Genomic DNA, 16,675 nt, shown 5'->3' on the forward strand with positions numbered 1-16,675 from the left:
AGGCAGATGCAAAAATGGCTGCTGATGCATATAAGGCATTAGATGAGGTAAGGAGAAAGTTTCTGGTGCAGAAGGCCAAAGCTCAATGGATGAAGGATGGGGATGTGAATTCTCAGTACTTCCATAGTGTAATCAAGGCTAGAAGGCTGCAGAATAAAGTCCTAAGCATTCAAGATGTGAGGGGTGTCCTTCATACTGAGCCTGAAGCTATTGAAACTGCTTTTATTGATTACTATGTTCAGTTGTTGGGAACTAGTAAGGCTGTCCACCCTATACTTATTCCTGTTGTTAAAATGGGTAAAACCTTGACTGCTGAGCATGTGACTGAGTTGATGAGGCCTGTTACTGAATCTGAGGTCAAGGAAGCATTGTTTTCTATTCCAGCTAGCAAGGCTCCTGGCCCTGATGGCTTTTCATCTCAATTCTATAGAGATGCATTCCCTGTGGTTGGGAATGATGTGATTCAAGCTGTGATGGAGTTTTTCACTAATGGAAAGTTATTGAGGCAGGTTAATGCTACAACACTCACATTAATCCCTAAGAAAGCTCGGCCCATTTCTGTTGCAGACTTCAGACCAATTGCATGTTGCAATGTTATATATAAAGCCATATCTAAGGTGCTCTATAATAGGGTGGCAGCTGTTCTTCCTCATGTCATCAGTGAAAACCAGAGTGCGTTTATTAAAGGGAGGGAAATTGTTGATAATATCTTAATTTGTCAAGATCTGGTGAGGTTGTATAAAAGGAAAACATGCTCACCACGATGCTTGATGAAAGTGGATTTAAAAAAAGCTTATGATTCTATAGAATGGGACTTCATTGAGCAGATGTTGGGTGCTTTGGGTTTCCCTGAGAAGATCATTAAGTTGATTATGGTGTGTGTCTCATCACCTTGGTTCACGCTTTCACTTAATGGGTCATGCTTTGGCTACTTTCAAGGTAAAAGAGGAATTAGACAGGGGGATCCCATCTCTCCTCTTCTGTTTACAATTTGCATGGAGTACTTAAGTAGGGTACTCATGGCTGCCACTACTACTAGGAGGGAATTCACTTTTCACCCCTTATGCAGAGCTCTGAAGTTGACCCATCTGTGCTTTGCAGATGACCTTCTGATGTTTTGTAGAGGGGACAGGAAGTCAATCACTGTTATTCTTAGAGCTTTTACCACCTTTTCTTGGATCCTCTGAATTAACTATGAATCAGGAAAAGTCTGAGCTCTACTGCAATGGATTGGATGCTGGGGAAGTAGCTTATATTCTGCAAATGCCTGGGTTCAAATTGGGACAGTTTCCTTTCAGGTATTTGGGAATTCCAATATCTTACAAAAGAATGCCAGTAGGTGACTGTTCAAGACTGGTTGAGAAGGTTGTTGAGAGGATACGTGGATGGGGGGCTAGGAAGCTTAGCTATGCTGGACGCTTAGTTCTCATCAGAGCTGTGCTCACACAGCTGCATTCTTTCTGGGCCAGGATATTCATTATCCCACTCACTGTTATTGATAAGATCACAAGAATTTGTAGGAACTATCTTTGGGCAGGCAGTGACAAGTATGGTAGAGCTCCTGCTGTATCTTGGGACCAAGTTTGTCTGGGGAAGAAATATGGTGGCTTGGGAATTAAGGATTGCAGGCTTTGGAATACTGCTCAGATAGCTAAATACACTGCCTGGTTAGCTACTAAAAGTGACCACTTATGGATTAAGTGGGTGGACCATATTTATATGAAAGGAAGGTACTGGTATGATTATTCTCCTTCATTGAACTCAAGCTGGGTGTGGAGGACTATCTGCAAAGTGAAAGACAGAGTGAAAGCAGGGTTCATTAATGATGTATGGTGTGCTAATCAGGGACAGTACACTGTGGCCAGTGGATATGCTTGGTTGCAGGGGGACCTGGTTAAGGTGGATTGGTGGCCTATGATATGGAACAGGCTCAGTTTACCTAAGTATACGTTTATTGGGTGGCTAATGATCCAGGAGAGGCTTTTGACTAAGGATAGGATGCTAAGGTTTGGTGTCCTCATTGATGGCCTGTGTGAAATCTGCAGGACACAAATGGAAGACCATCAACATCTTTTCTATTTGTGTGATTTTAGTAGCAGATGCTGGGACCTTTTGAGGGCGTGGCTAGTGGTACCCCTGCCAACTACTGATGTCTTGCAATGGTGCAGTAGGTGGAGGTGTAGGTCACTGCTGAAGAAACAGCTAGTTCATGCAGCTATGGTGGCTCTAATTTATCACATTTGGATGGCACGGAATGTTTGTAGAGAGGAACACAGGGTACCTTGTCCAAACAACATTGCCAAAGAGATTAGGTGTTATATTCAGAATTTGTATAAGAGTAATGAAATGAAGTCTAGATTTAGTCTTGTGCTGTAAAAGCTCCACATTGTGACGGCTCATGTGAAAGGATAGTGGGTAACAATCGATGTATGTCTTTAGTTGGATTTTTGATTATATATATATATATATATATATATATATATATATATATATATATATATATATATATATATATATATATATATATATATATATATATATATATATATATATATATATATATATATATATATATATATTCACATTTCACCTAAAAAAAAAAAAAAAAAAAAACAGATCGATTCAATCGAATCAATTTATAGGATCTCGAATCGAATCGAATCGAATCGAACTTATAGGATCTAAACCGAACTTATAGGATTTGAATCGAATCGAACTTATAGGATCGAATCGAATCGAATCGAACTTATTGGATCGAATCAACTTATAGGATCGAATCGAATCGAACTTATAAGATCTCGAATTGAATCGAACTTATAGGATCTGAACTGAACTTGGAGGATCTGAACTGAACTTACACGATCCGAATTTAAATTAACTTAAATTAATTATTATTATTATTATTATTATTATTATTATTATTATTATTATTATTATTATTATTATTATTATTATTATTATTATTATTATTATTATTATTATTATTGGTTGTTATTTTTATTTTTTTATTTTTTATAAAACCGCAACTTTTATTATTATTATTAATATTAATATTATAATTATAATTATAATTATAATAATAATAATAAAAATAAACGCAAACTTTTATTGAGATTAAACAATTTTTTTACAAGAAATTAGTGGTAAGCCAAGAGAGAACACCGATAAAAAAATACTTTCTCCATTCAACTCCACTTTACCTATTTCCATTTTCTACACTATTCACAAGTGCACATTCAATTTCGATTTTCTCTCAATACCTAAGTGAAAATATAATCATGTAGGATCTTGTTTAATTCGTCTTTACGAATACATTAAAAATATATATCTTTTATAATTTTTGCAAATACGTAGCTAATGATATTTATCGTTTAAAACACGTGTTGGCAAACGTGAAAACACTAGGTAAAATAATACTACGGTTTGTTCATACATTATACTACGGTTACATTACGATAAAAAATAATGAAAAGAGTGATTTTTTTTTTTTAAAAAAAAGAATAATAATGTATACATATATCGAATAATTAATAATGTCAAATGTTTTTGCATTGGTTTTTAAAAATAATACTCTGTATATAACTTTTCTAAACTGAATTTATAGGATCTAAACTTATAGGATCTCGAATCGAATCGAACTTATAGAATCGAATCGAATCGAACTTATAGGATCGAATCGAACTTATAGGATCTAAACCGAATCGAACTTAAAAGATTTGAATCGAATCAACTTATTGGATCGAATCGAACTTATAGGATCTCGAATCGAATCGAATCAACTTATAGGATCGAAGGGAACTTAAATTAAGTGACTTTAAGACTGTTTTTTTGGACCGAAACTTATAGGATCGAATCGAATCGAACTTATAAGATCTCGAATCGAATCGAATCGAACTTATAGGATCGAATCGAACTTATAGTATTCGAACTTAATCGAACTTAATCGAACTTATAGGATCGAACTTAATCAACTTATAGGATCTCGAATCGAACTTATAAGATCTCGAATCGAATCGAATCAACTTATAGGATCTCGAATCGAACTTAAATTAAGTGACGTATAGGATCCGAATCGAACTTATAGGATCGAATCGAATCGAACTTATAGGATCCGAACTAAACTTATAGGATTTGATCTGAACTGAATCAACTTATGGGATCCAAGTGAACTTAAATTAAGTGACTTTAAGTCCAAAAGAATGGGGCCTTAGGCCCTGTTATTTTGGACCAAACTTATCTCGATCCGAATCAACTTATAGGATCCGAATCGAACTTAACTTAACTTATAGGATCCGAATCGAACTTATTGGATCCGAATCGAATCGAACTTATAGGATCTCGAATCGAACTTATAGGATCTCGAATCGAACTTATAGGATCTCGAATCGAATCGAATCGAACTTATAGGATCGAATCGAACTTAAATTAAGTGAGGTATAGGATCCGAATCGAACTTATAGGATATGAATCGAATCGAATCAACTTATAGAATCGAATCGAACTTATAAGATATGAATCGAATCAACTATATAGGATTTGAATTGAACTGAACTTATAAAATCTGAACTGAACTTATAGGATCTAAACTGAACTGAACTGAACTTATAGAATCTGAAGTAAACTTATATTAAGTGATTTTAAGTCCAAAAGAACAGTTCCTTAATACAAGTCCAACAATTGAGAGTAGACCTACGAAATGTAAATGTGATGTCCATTGTCCACACTAATTTAATCCCGTGAAGCGTAGTCGACACTGCTTAACATTATGTCTCTTCCCAACTCCCCAACAAATTAACTGTTCCAAGATAGATTTATTCCCTTTTGGAGTTTATAATCCATTGGAAAATTAATTGTCTTTTTGGGATTATTGAAAATAGTTTTTTAATTTATATGACTAGTGTTTTTTTAGAGCATTCGCAAAGGTGAGGCTCCCCATATCTTCTCTTTCCTTTTCTTATTCGTCCATCTCATTTTCCACCAACTTTTCCATTTATCCTCCCCATTTCATAATTACATTTATGCAAAAATGGGGTTCCCCAATTCACACACAAAAATTTGGGAACCTCCCCAAAAGTAACACAAATTGCCTTACTTTTTTTTTGGGAGCTCCTCTAAAAGCAGTAACCTCAAATGTTGGGAGGGGCTTTGTGCAACAAAGGGCGCCGTATGAGGAGAGAGAGGACATATGGGGACACACCTCCCCACCTTTGGGGATGCTCTTAGAGTGTTTATTGTCGGAAAAGGTCTATTTTAGACGTTGTTTGATTGTCCTCGTCAAAATATAAAATAGAGATTACATAAGTTGCAAAAATGGTAGATTGTTTGGCTGCTCGACATTACTAACTATTTCCGAGCACCAATTCATCTAAAAATGAAAAAAAGTTGTTTAATAAGGAGTTTAGGACCCCCAAGAAAATTAGCAATTTCAACATAAATCCGTTTCCAGTATTGAAGCAAATATGGATTTGGTATAGCTAGATGCACCTCATTCGCCATTCAGATAGAGTAAGAACTAAGAACTCATGTCTAGCTAGAGGAACCTCATTCGGATATGGCAAACTTTACTAAATAAATATGAACATCAAGTTGAAACAGTATTTAAAACCTATTTAAATAATGTTAAAAATAAAAGGGATACGAGAGGTCTTAAGTTTTAACTTAATACCGTCTAAAAATAAAATCAGAGCTATTGTTCGGATACATTAAATTATTATATTCATGTAATAATTTTATTTTTAAGGGTTCATTGGTTAACAATACTCCCATGTGGCCAATTGGCAACCTTTTTTCAATGATATCATATCTTAAAAATATGTTTTGCATGAGCACATATTATTTAATTCTTACTTTCTTCATTTAATTTTGAGAGGTGATCATCTGATCATGTTGGTACAAAATTAAATAGGACAACTAATTAAGCAATTAGTGATCCAACAACTTCCACATACATTTTGAAATGAACGCGTTCAAATATTTTCTAACGTTGCTATTTTCCGTGAGCAACATGCATACAATATGAATGACTAGTTTAATTTTTGGAACTGTTTTTCTGGTTTAATTTCAGCTTATTTTAGTTCAGTTTAACTTTATTCAGTTCATTTTGCCCAACTTCATTCAGTTCAATTCAGCTCGTTTCTTCACAACTTAACTCTTACTTATGCTAATTTCAATTCAGCATAGCTTGCCTCTACTAAGTTCAATTTAGTTCATCTTTTCACAACTTAATTCTTACTTCAACTAATTTCAGTTCATCAGTTCAGCTCTATTCAATTCAGTTCAGCTTTTATCAACGAAAAGAACAGGGCCTTAGCCTAGTGATTAAGACAAATGCAATATGATAATAAATTACGGGTTTAAACCCCCCTCCCGTGTATATGTACTGACTTTACGCATAACACCAAAAAAATTCTTAAGATGTTGTATTTGGATTTAAATTTGAATTTGTTATAGAGTGGATCAAGATCCAGCAAAGCGTGTTTACCAAAAAATTTCAGCTTAAACTTGAATCCAACAAACAAATCTTACTCAAAAACTCATACTTTTACTAAAAGTAAAGGTCAAAACTTAATGTCAAGCAATTATCATCTTTTAAAAAACATAGGGTAGTTCCGCTTCACGATAACATCATCCTTTCAATATTTCCTTTTTTTTTACGAAAGTTTAGATTTAAAGATAAGCCTTACCCAATTCAAGGTCAGGGCAAACTACCTGTCTCCTTGAGAATTTAAAGTGGTATTTACAGATTACCTATCAACATAGCTATATTTTAACTCAATTGAGAATCGAACCCTTGACAACCTGGTCAGAAGGCGAACTCTTTACCATAGGGAACAATCCTTTAAAAGACATACCTATCTATCTATCGAAAAAGTCTTGGCCAATTAGCCAACACATGCAACTACACAAGGGCTACAAATTTAAGCTAAAATTGATTTGAGTTGTTCAATTAGACAATTATACACATTGATATAATGAATGACTAGTTGTCACACACATCTACTACTAGTGTAGATAAGAGTAACAAGTAGTAACAACTATGGTAGGCGAACGGGCCATGCATTTACAAGAATACTCCAAAATTTTCTATTCCAAATAAATTCAACGACGTCTCCCCTAAACCAGCCATAATTCTAATTTCATTATCATGATATTGACAATTTCACATTTAACAAGTACTATTGCACTCTATATATAGTTGATGTGAAATGTTTATGCACATGTACCTCTTTTTAGCCCCAAAAATTATGAAAAATTCAAACCATACCCTAGTTGTTCTAAATTCATGACCCATATCCTACATAGATTAGATCTGCCGAACAGAAAATGGCCTAGTAGTCAAATCAATACTAGTTTGGCTTAAATACAATTTAAAGTTCAAAATTTAGAATATCATAAAAAACATGCATCTCAACTTGTTTCCTTTCTCGTCGTATACTTCCATGATACTCCGTATCATTTTCTATTATTTAATGAGATAATACTACGTTTCATAAATTTGTATGTTTTATACAATTTTTAACATCAATTTTCTTAAACATGCATCTCACTTTTACACTATACTAATAGGTTTATAAAACTTTTTTTTTTTTTTTTTTTTTTTTTTATTATCAGATATAAAGACATAATTGATTATTAGGCATAGACATTACCCCGAAACTTAATCCGGACCACATATATCACATAAGTTAGACTCATATATAGTTGATTATACTCTAAAAACACACAGGGTCATATCGATTCTTGACAAGTCATGGACATGAATATAAGTGTGCCCAATCCCTCATATCCATCCCATTTACCCTTCTTTTCACACTTTATACTTAGTTGTATTTTTTTGTTGCTTTCTTCATAATCATTCATCTTACATAACTCTTATATACCTCATCTTCCTTAACCTAAACAAACATATCAAACCCAATTCCCCTACTCAAAACCCTTCCTATAATCTCTACACACACACACACCAAAAATTATAACTTGTAAAAAAAATAAAAATGGAACAAGTTGATCCTAGACAACAAAAGAACAAGCCAATGTTTGATGTAATAGAACCCTCTATAGTTAGAGCTCATTTTGCTTCAAAAAAAGATATATCCTTCTCTTCTTACCTTAAACCTCACAATAATAATGAGATTAAAAAGTTTGTTGATTGTCATGATAAAATTCAAAGTACCAAAGCAGAGGAATCTGATCAAATAAGCATATTTGATGCAGCTAAGTACTTTAGCGGTCTTAATGATGACAACCAACAACAACAGCGAGACCAATGCACGAAAGATGTGGACGTGCCACCCGTTCCTCCAAGGTTGTCATCAGTCTCATCATCAGTCGAGACAAGTAGTAACTATGGTGGTAGAAATAGCCATAGTAATTATAGAACAAGGTCTTTTCATGCGACACCAACCGCTTCTTCTGAAGCTAGTTGGAATAGCCAGACGGGTTTGCTGGCAAACCCGCCTGGCTCAGCTGGAATTAACATAATCAAGAGTTTTTCAAATAATAGTAACGGGAGTCGTGGAACGAATGGTAGTAGTAGTGCGAAATGGTCTAGGATTAGTACAAAGTGGAGGAAATGTCCTTGTTTGGGTAAAAAGTCGGTCCAAGTCGAAGAAAGGATCGATTCCAAGACCGTGCCTAGGATGGTTGATTTAAGGCAAGGTAATTCTAATGGGTGTAGTAGTACTTTGTACTCTCCTAGACAAACTAGTCCCAAAAATATCGGCGTAACATTGCCAAATCTTCCTCACGACTCTAGAACCTCCAATTTCAATCTTTTGCCTAGAAACCCAATTGAAAAACCCGGGTATAATAGTAATCAATCGAATAGCGGGTTTTCTTCATTGAGCGGCTTGAATTCCAAGGTGGTGGGCCCATTGAGAGTGTATGACGATCTTGCTAAAGTTAGTGATGAGGGTGTTGATGTTGCTACTAATAATATTATTAGTGGTACGACTACTGCTACTGCTACCGCGGTAGTGTCTAGCAACGGGTTTACGTTCCCGATACTCGAAAATCCGCCAGTTGGTGTGAAAAAGATGTTCAATGTGTTACCACCTAGTCATCATATTAATGACGAGCCTCATCGCGATTCATTGGAAGTATTTCAACCGAGAAGTCACCCAAGTCCAAATAAGTCACGTAGGACGAGTTACGAGGACGAGAATATGAGTGACGGAAGTTCCGATTTATTCGAAATTGATAGTTTTTCTACGTCGACGTATCCCTATAGGGATTCAATGGACGAGATCATTGTTCATAGTTCTAATTTTGGTACTAGTATGAAGAAACTTGGGATTATCTGTCCGGGTTACGGTAATAACAACAATAATAATAATAATAACCGTAATAGTAATGGAAATGAGTATATCGACGAGGAGCCTATGACACCATCGGTTGCACCAACCGATTGTTACGCTCCTAGTGAAGTAAGTATCGATTGGAGTGTAACCACGGCCGAGGGGTTTGACCGTGGTAGCGTCTCTAATTTCTCCGCCTCAGCGTCAGAATTTGCATACGTTGCAATGAGACGTGAGGCGGAGCAATACAAAAATGGCGGCGGCGATGGCGGAGACGGTCGTGAAGGGTGGCACCACAACAACAACAATAACAACAATAGTAATAAAGTGGGTGGAAAGAATAGTAGTGGAGGTTTGTTGTTGGGATGTAGAAATGAGAAGGCTATAAGTGTGGGACCAAGCCCAATAAAGTGTCCAATCCAAGATGGGCCACCCTCTACGGCAAGGCATGTGAGTGGTGGGCCACCAATAGTACGAGCAACCAATATCAATGGGAATGGTAATAGTAGTAAGGGTAGCCTTGTGGTAGGAAGGTCAAGGTCTATGCCTTTTGCAACATGAAAATGCCAAATTTGGTTTGCTATTTGGTGTAATTGTGTGTGTGAGATGTTTTGGGTATATGTAACTTCACCCATGTTCCATGTTTTTTCCACCCTTGGCTAAAGGAAATCACCCAATTCCCGTTTAAGACAGATGTACTCTCCGTTTTAAGCTTTACGCAGGTCAAGTATCATGTCACTTGTATATATAAGACAATATATATTGCTTTTCCATATGCATTCTTATATACACAAGTGATATGTATTTGACTCGTCTTAAACTTAAAAGAGACTTGTTGAAAGGAAATTGTTGTGAAGAAGTGTTATGGTACATTCGATTCTGTTTGTTGCATTATAGACAAAGTTTTTGGGACAATATGGTACGAGCAATTTATCTTCACTCATCATCTATGTTTTTACCCCCACATAGGAAAAGAGATTCTTGTGTAAAGGTGGTATGCTACTTTTGATTTTCTTTATCTCGGGTTCAATGGACTTTCGAGACATTGTCGTAATAATGTTGTTATTGTTATAACATTATTGTTATTATTTTATTCGTTGGACGAATTTCGTGTAATTTAAGTAGGACTTGAGATTTGAGAATACATATCGGGGTTTGCATAAGAGTGAACGAGACCGACTATTATGTCTCATTTTTTTTTGCTGACGAGGGAACCGCAACTGCTATCTTTGATGCGCATTGAATAAACCCTCGGATATACACGATAGCCTGCAAACCACGTATATCAGGTAAACCACTCGAGGATGACATGCTCGAAGTCTAGAAGGCTAATAATATACCAGGTAACGCCGGCCAAATGCAAATCCGAAACCATGGAGGTTGTTTATGGTATGATGGTTGTCGTTGTGGAGGGATAAGAGTTGATTAAGTCTCCTACGTGGTTTTGAAGCTGTTATGGGGGTTGAACTATTGAAGTTAAGGAGGTGATGCTCGGTTATTTCTGGAGAGGTTATGTTTTAGTTTTCAATTCACTCCTATTAATGAAAGGTCTCAAGATGTTAGATGATGCTTGTTAAAGGATTAAGCACGAAACATAACAAATGTACTAAGCAGGCGTAAAAAATGCCATTTCCTACCTAATTACTAGAGCACATCAATGAACAAAATGACGAGATGTCACAATTAAGCATTGCACATGGAGTTGAAGGACAGCAGTGATGTTTTTGAAAGCTAGGGATATTACGTTAAAGTTGGAAAAAATACAAGGATACCGAATTATAACCGATATTCAACATTCATTTTCAAGTTTTAAACAGGTCAAATGCATACCAAGTCATATGACAAGTTATCTAAAAAATGCCAAAATTTTTGTCTTTATTTTTACTATATCAGAATATTTGATCTGTTTTAAAATTTAAGACTAATGCTCCATTTTAAACAAGACTTATCGTAGATTTTTAACGTGCGTTTGGGAGAAGACGAAAGAAAATTCTACAAACTAAATATCAAAAGGCAAGCACGAATGGAAGAAAATAAAGTAGTAGCAAAAGTACGCTTTGCGCAGAAAGATGTTATCATTGGAGATTGTTAGGCCCTTAACCCTCGCCATTAGCTCCATAATATGGACAAATTATAGTCTTCCAATTACTAAAAAGATTTATTTTGTTTGTTCTTGCCTTTTGAGTGCCAGAGAGCGACATATCAAGGAGAAATTGTATTTTATCATTAAAAAAAAATATAGCTTTAAATATTGGAATACACTTTTTCTTGTTAAAATCACACATGGATCTGGGTCACGTTCACTGAGAAGGAGAGTGTGTCTACTATACAAGTTAAAGGCGATTCCATCCTAAAACCAATTAACAATGAATAGAGTTGCTCCTAAGTTTATGAAATAGATTACATTCTCTATTTCCCTAATGTGGGAAATCTACATGTAATTCTTCATAGTAAATAATCTTATTAGATCAGAACTCGATAAAAGGATGAATATCCTTCACTCTTAAAAGGTATAAAGTTGCCCCAACTTTTGCTTACAAATAGTATAATCCTTATGAATAGTCCTTAGCAATAGTAACTTTCTTCAATCTCATCCATTCACTAAGGGATTGCCAACAATTTAGGTCACTCACTCACCCTCTCACATCTAAATTGTTCATGATCCTAGCCGTACAAAACATTTATTATCCTAATCTCTACCGTACACTTCCATCCTTCACTCTTCTCAATCGCCCAAGTCATTCATGGCCCCAAATTCTTTCGATCCTTCACTCTAGATCCATATAAAAACTTCACTCACCTTGGTAACCATTATCGCAGTTTCCGGTTATTGTTGTCTAAGGGTTTTGCGCTTTTCAGTGATTATTAGGCTCCTCGATCCCTTAACAAGTGATTTGTGCGGTTTGTAAACCAGTGCCGACAGCGGAGGTTTGCCTTTTAGCATTCGAAAAAAAATCTAATATATAGTAATTTAATTAAGTTGATTTGCAATAGGAATCGGGATTCCACGCGCACCTATATCTGAGAGCCATCGGGCTACAAAAGTATATACATTTGAGACGAACGATAACATAACCCAGTTGAACACCACGCCCTCAGCGAGTAATAAAAATTATACTATGCATTCATAGTAACGGAGATAAACGACAAAGTAACGTAGTAGGATGCCACGACCGTTAGGCTGCGGACCACTAACTAGTTTAACCAAAGATTTCAAAATTTTCATATATTGAGGATATTCCATAACCTAATCTTTTTTATAATTTGTTATTATATTCTTCAGCTTCCATATTTTCAATGGAGCCAAATACACATTACTCTTTGGTTCTGGATTATGATGGACTAAAGCAAAATGACTCACTAAAGTGGATGTGCTTCTTTCTCTTGTGAAGTAGCAGTGCTTCGATGCTGTTCTCGACGCAATTTTCATCTTGGGTCATTCGGATACAGCCTCTTTGTGTTTCTAACACAAGGGTAAGGCTGTGTACATCCGACCCCCTTACTCCGCAATTTGCGGGAACTATTGAGGCACTGGGGTAATGATGTTGTTGTTGTTGTTGTTGTTGTTGTTGTTGTTGTTGTTGTTGTTGTTGTTGTTGTTGTTGTTGTTGTTGTTGTTGTTGTTGTTGTTGTTGTTGTTGTTGTTGTTGTTGTTGTTGTTGTTGTTGTTGTTGTTGTTGTTGTTGTTGTTGTTGTTGTTGTTGTTGTTGTTGTTGTTGTTGTTGTTGTTGTTGTTGTTGTTGTTGTTGTTGTTGTTGTTGTTGTTGTTGTTGTTGTTGTTGTTGTTGTTGTTGTTGTTGTTGTTGTTGTTGTTGTTGTTGTTGTTGTTGTTGTTGTTGTTGTTGTTGTTGTTGTTGTTGTTGTTGTTGTTGTTGTTGTTGTTGTTGTTGTTGTTGTTGTTGTTGTTGTTGTTGTTGTTGTTGTTGTTGTTGTTGTTGTTGTTGTTGTTGTTGTTGTTGTTGTTGTTGTTGTTGTTGTTGTTGTTGTTGTTGTTGTTGTTGTTGTTGTTGTTGTTGTTGTTGTTGTTGTTGTTGTTGTTGTTGTTGTTGTTGTTGTTGTTGTTGTTGTTGTTGTTGTTGTTGTTGTTGTTGTTGTTGTTGTTGTTGTTGTTGTTGTTGTTGTTGTATTCTTCAGTAAATCTTGCTTAAGACGGGCATTATCCGTTTTAAGTTTAAGACAGGTCAAACACTAAAACATAATGGCCCGTCTTAAGCTTAAGACGGGTCAAATACTACCACATAGTGGTCCTAAAAACAATTTTTTTCCCTTTTTTAGGCATTAAGTGGGGTAATTTGGTATGTATTTGACCCTTATTAAGTTCTAGACGGATAGTATCCATCTTAAATGAAAATTTGTATATATTCATATACTTAATCTCCAAGTAGTGTGTATATTTTTGGAATCACTAGGATTATAGTATTTCTATGTTTTTACCCTTTCTATTTTGTAGTTCTTGTATAAATACCTTATTAGTTGTCAATACAAATTATGCAAATCGTCAATCAATTAAACTTTTCTCTTAATTCTACATATTTTTATCATCATTTTCCAACATAAAGCTGGCAAACAATGAAAAAACAAAACAAAATCGACGCGAAATTAAGGGGGTTAGATTAAGACTTAATGATTCATTTATGTAAGTGGGTCATCATGAATACACACGTGATTTAATTGACACGGACTTGGGTTGAACTCTCTAAACATAAAAACCAATACGAATAACTTATTTATAAAATTAACCCTAAATTATTTCAATCCTTTGTCACATAGATATATTTACACTTTCCAAATATTGGCATGACATTAAAACACGACATGAGTCTGATACGAAATTAAAGGGTTTGGGTTTAGACTTGATGACCTATTTATATAGTTGGGTTAACATAAAGAAATATAATTGGTTTGAGTTTGGGCTGCAGGGTATGTGACCTGTTTACATATGACCCGAACACGAAGTTGAGGCGGCTGTTTCTAGCTACTGATGTAGGTAGTGTCGTGCTACCTAAATCAAACAAATTAACTTGGTCATCTAAATAATTATTACAATATGGTACGTCAAGGTCGAACCACATACATGACGAGTAAGGTTATAAGCCTCTCACTTTTCGTTCTAGTTTGGTCGATTAAGAAGGTTTATGTTGAGATAAATAAACGAAAAGACAAGGATCAAATAAACAAGTGAAAACAAACACAATTAAAAAAATTAGCTTGGGTCGTCGGGTTCACTCATGTGATAGAGGTTGATCTGAGTCGATTTACGGATTAAGGTCGAGATTGGGTCTATCTAGGTCTGGACACATCCTCTCGGTTTTATGGCCTCCTTAGGGTGACATTGACTAGATATCGCACTTACTGGATCGATCCTTACCAAAAAATGCGGTTCTAGCACTACTCTAGCTATAGGCTCTCAATTTTAAGATTAGTGATAAGTGCATAATTTACATACTTTTACCCTTTAGATTAGCTCCATTTTATATGTATTATGCACTACCTTTAGTGTTTATGAGATAATATTTGCTTTCTAGTTCCATTTGTATGTTTTCTCATGTTTTGTAGGAAAATGAGCTAAAATGAGCCCAATTCTACTCAAGTACAAATACTAGAAGCATGAGCTAAGCTAAAGAAGAGATGATGGACCAACATGGAAGATGTGCATGGACTTGCATGAATAAAATGATGGATTAATTTGAAGAATTGCAAATGCAAAGTCAAGCCCATAATTCACAAATCAACAAATGCTTAGGATGCTAAAGTCACATAGAGATCCTTTCTAAGATGCCAAACATTGCATTCAACCGGGTGATTAAGGGGGGAGTTAAGGCTTTACTTAGGATTCCTTGGAGCATTTAAGCACAGATTGAACGAAAAATACCCGGATACCCACGGCCCCGATCGGGGCTGGCAACCCCGATCGGGGTTGACCCCCTGTAGGACTTTTATGTTATGCCCCTATTTTACTATAAATAGGGGCCTTAATCCGTCATTAGGGTTATCTTATTCTCACGTCTCATATACTCTATAATAGGTTTAAGTAATATTTCTCTCATTAGTTTTCATATTTGTTTTCAATATTGTTAAGCTTTTAGTTATCAAACATTTGGTTACTTTATATATTCAAGCATTTGGTTCTACTTTGTTTCTTCCTTGCAAGTTCATTTCCATTACAGTATTTCTATTTCTAGTTTACTATTTTACATTTCTATTTAGTTTTTGCACAGTTTATCATTAGCACCTTATTTATATCACACTAGTAATATTCTTATTTTATGTTATATCATTTAGTTCATAACATTTCTACAATCATGTTTAGCATTTCTTACAACAAAGTTTATAGTTTACATTACACCATGAGTAGCTAATTTCCCTTAGTCTAGGGGTTAGGAAAGCCATGCAAAATCAAATATAAAGTGGTAAATTAGGTTGATGTAATATTGTCTAATTGTTTCTATCACATGTTTGCATCGTCACGTTTAATCTTTGTTTAAAGGCCTTATTCATTGATTAAGTTTGTTCATTCGTTCTAAAAGTCGAGAGGCATGGAATTGAATTAGACTAAGCATGTGTAGTAGGACGACCTAGTCATAAACGAGAGTTTCTATAGGACCCGGTCTATGGTTGACACTAATATCGTAAGGTGGGTGTCTCTAAGCCTAAACAATTGACAATGTTATAATTACCGAGTTCAACATAATCATATATTTACCTTTGCATGTGTGACCCGACTCCCCTAGACTCCCTTTTATCATATAGTTTACATATTAATATTTGTTAGTCATCAAACCAACAACAAACAAACAAAACGAAACCGACCTTGATAAGAATCTTTCCATAGCATTTCACAACGCAATTCTCGTCTCCTTGTGTTCGACCCCTATTGCTACATTAATTTTTGTCTAGGGTAATTAGCTTTGCATAGGTACACGATAAGCCAATCAAATTTTGGCGCTGTTGCCGGGGAGCACGGTTCTATTGCGTTTTGAATTGTCAATTTTTATCTTGTTTTCTTTTGTCTTAAGGAACACTTGTTCCTTGAGACCGTTACTTATCATTTTCTAGAAATTGTTGTCTTATGCCCAGGTCCTCTCGTGGTGGAGAATTACTTTCACCGGATTCCAATCCCGAGAAAACCTTTAGGAGAAGACGACGTTTTTGGAAAGAAGTGAAAGAAGCCGCTTCTCCCGTGCAAGTTGAAAGTGCTAGAAAGTATTACCTAGACGATCTAAAAGTTCTTGAAGAGGAGGAGGTTTCAAGTTCATCATCTCCACCACCACCACCACCATCTTCTACTAAAAAGATGGTGAAACTTTCCGATCACTCAAAGCCCACCGCGGCTATGCTTCCGGCCGGTATCACAACTACTCAAATTACCGCGCCGGACT

General features: G+C 35.5%; 2 protein-coding genes across 2 annotated transcripts; both read left to right on the top strand.

Annotated features, from left to right (window-relative positions):
* Positions 1-1,194: 1,194 nt before the first annotated feature.
* On the top strand, positions 1,195-2,376 carry LOC141655355 (uncharacterized). Its single transcript, XM_074462441.1, has one exon. The coding sequence runs from the start codon at positions 1,195-1,197 to the stop codon at positions 2,374-2,376; it is 1,182 nt and encodes a 393-aa protein (XP_074318542.1).
* A 5,333-nt stretch (positions 2,377-7,709) lies between these two features.
* LOC141657389 (uncharacterized) lies at positions 7,710-10,211 on the top strand. Its single transcript, XM_074464611.1, has one exon. It carries the CDS (start codon positions 7,995-7,997, stop codon positions 9,855-9,857), a length of 1,863 nt encoding a protein of 620 aa, XP_074320712.1. The 5' UTR covers positions 7,710-7,994; the 3' UTR covers positions 9,858-10,211.
* The last annotated feature ends 6,464 nt before the right edge of the window (positions 10,212-16,675 follow it).

The sequence above is a fragment of the Silene latifolia genome, chromosome 5, assembly GCF_048544455.1.
Source record: "Silene latifolia isolate original U9 population chromosome 5, ASM4854445v1, whole genome shotgun sequence".
Classification (NCBI taxonomy): domain Eukaryota; kingdom Viridiplantae; phylum Streptophyta; class Magnoliopsida; order Caryophyllales; family Caryophyllaceae; genus Silene; species Silene latifolia.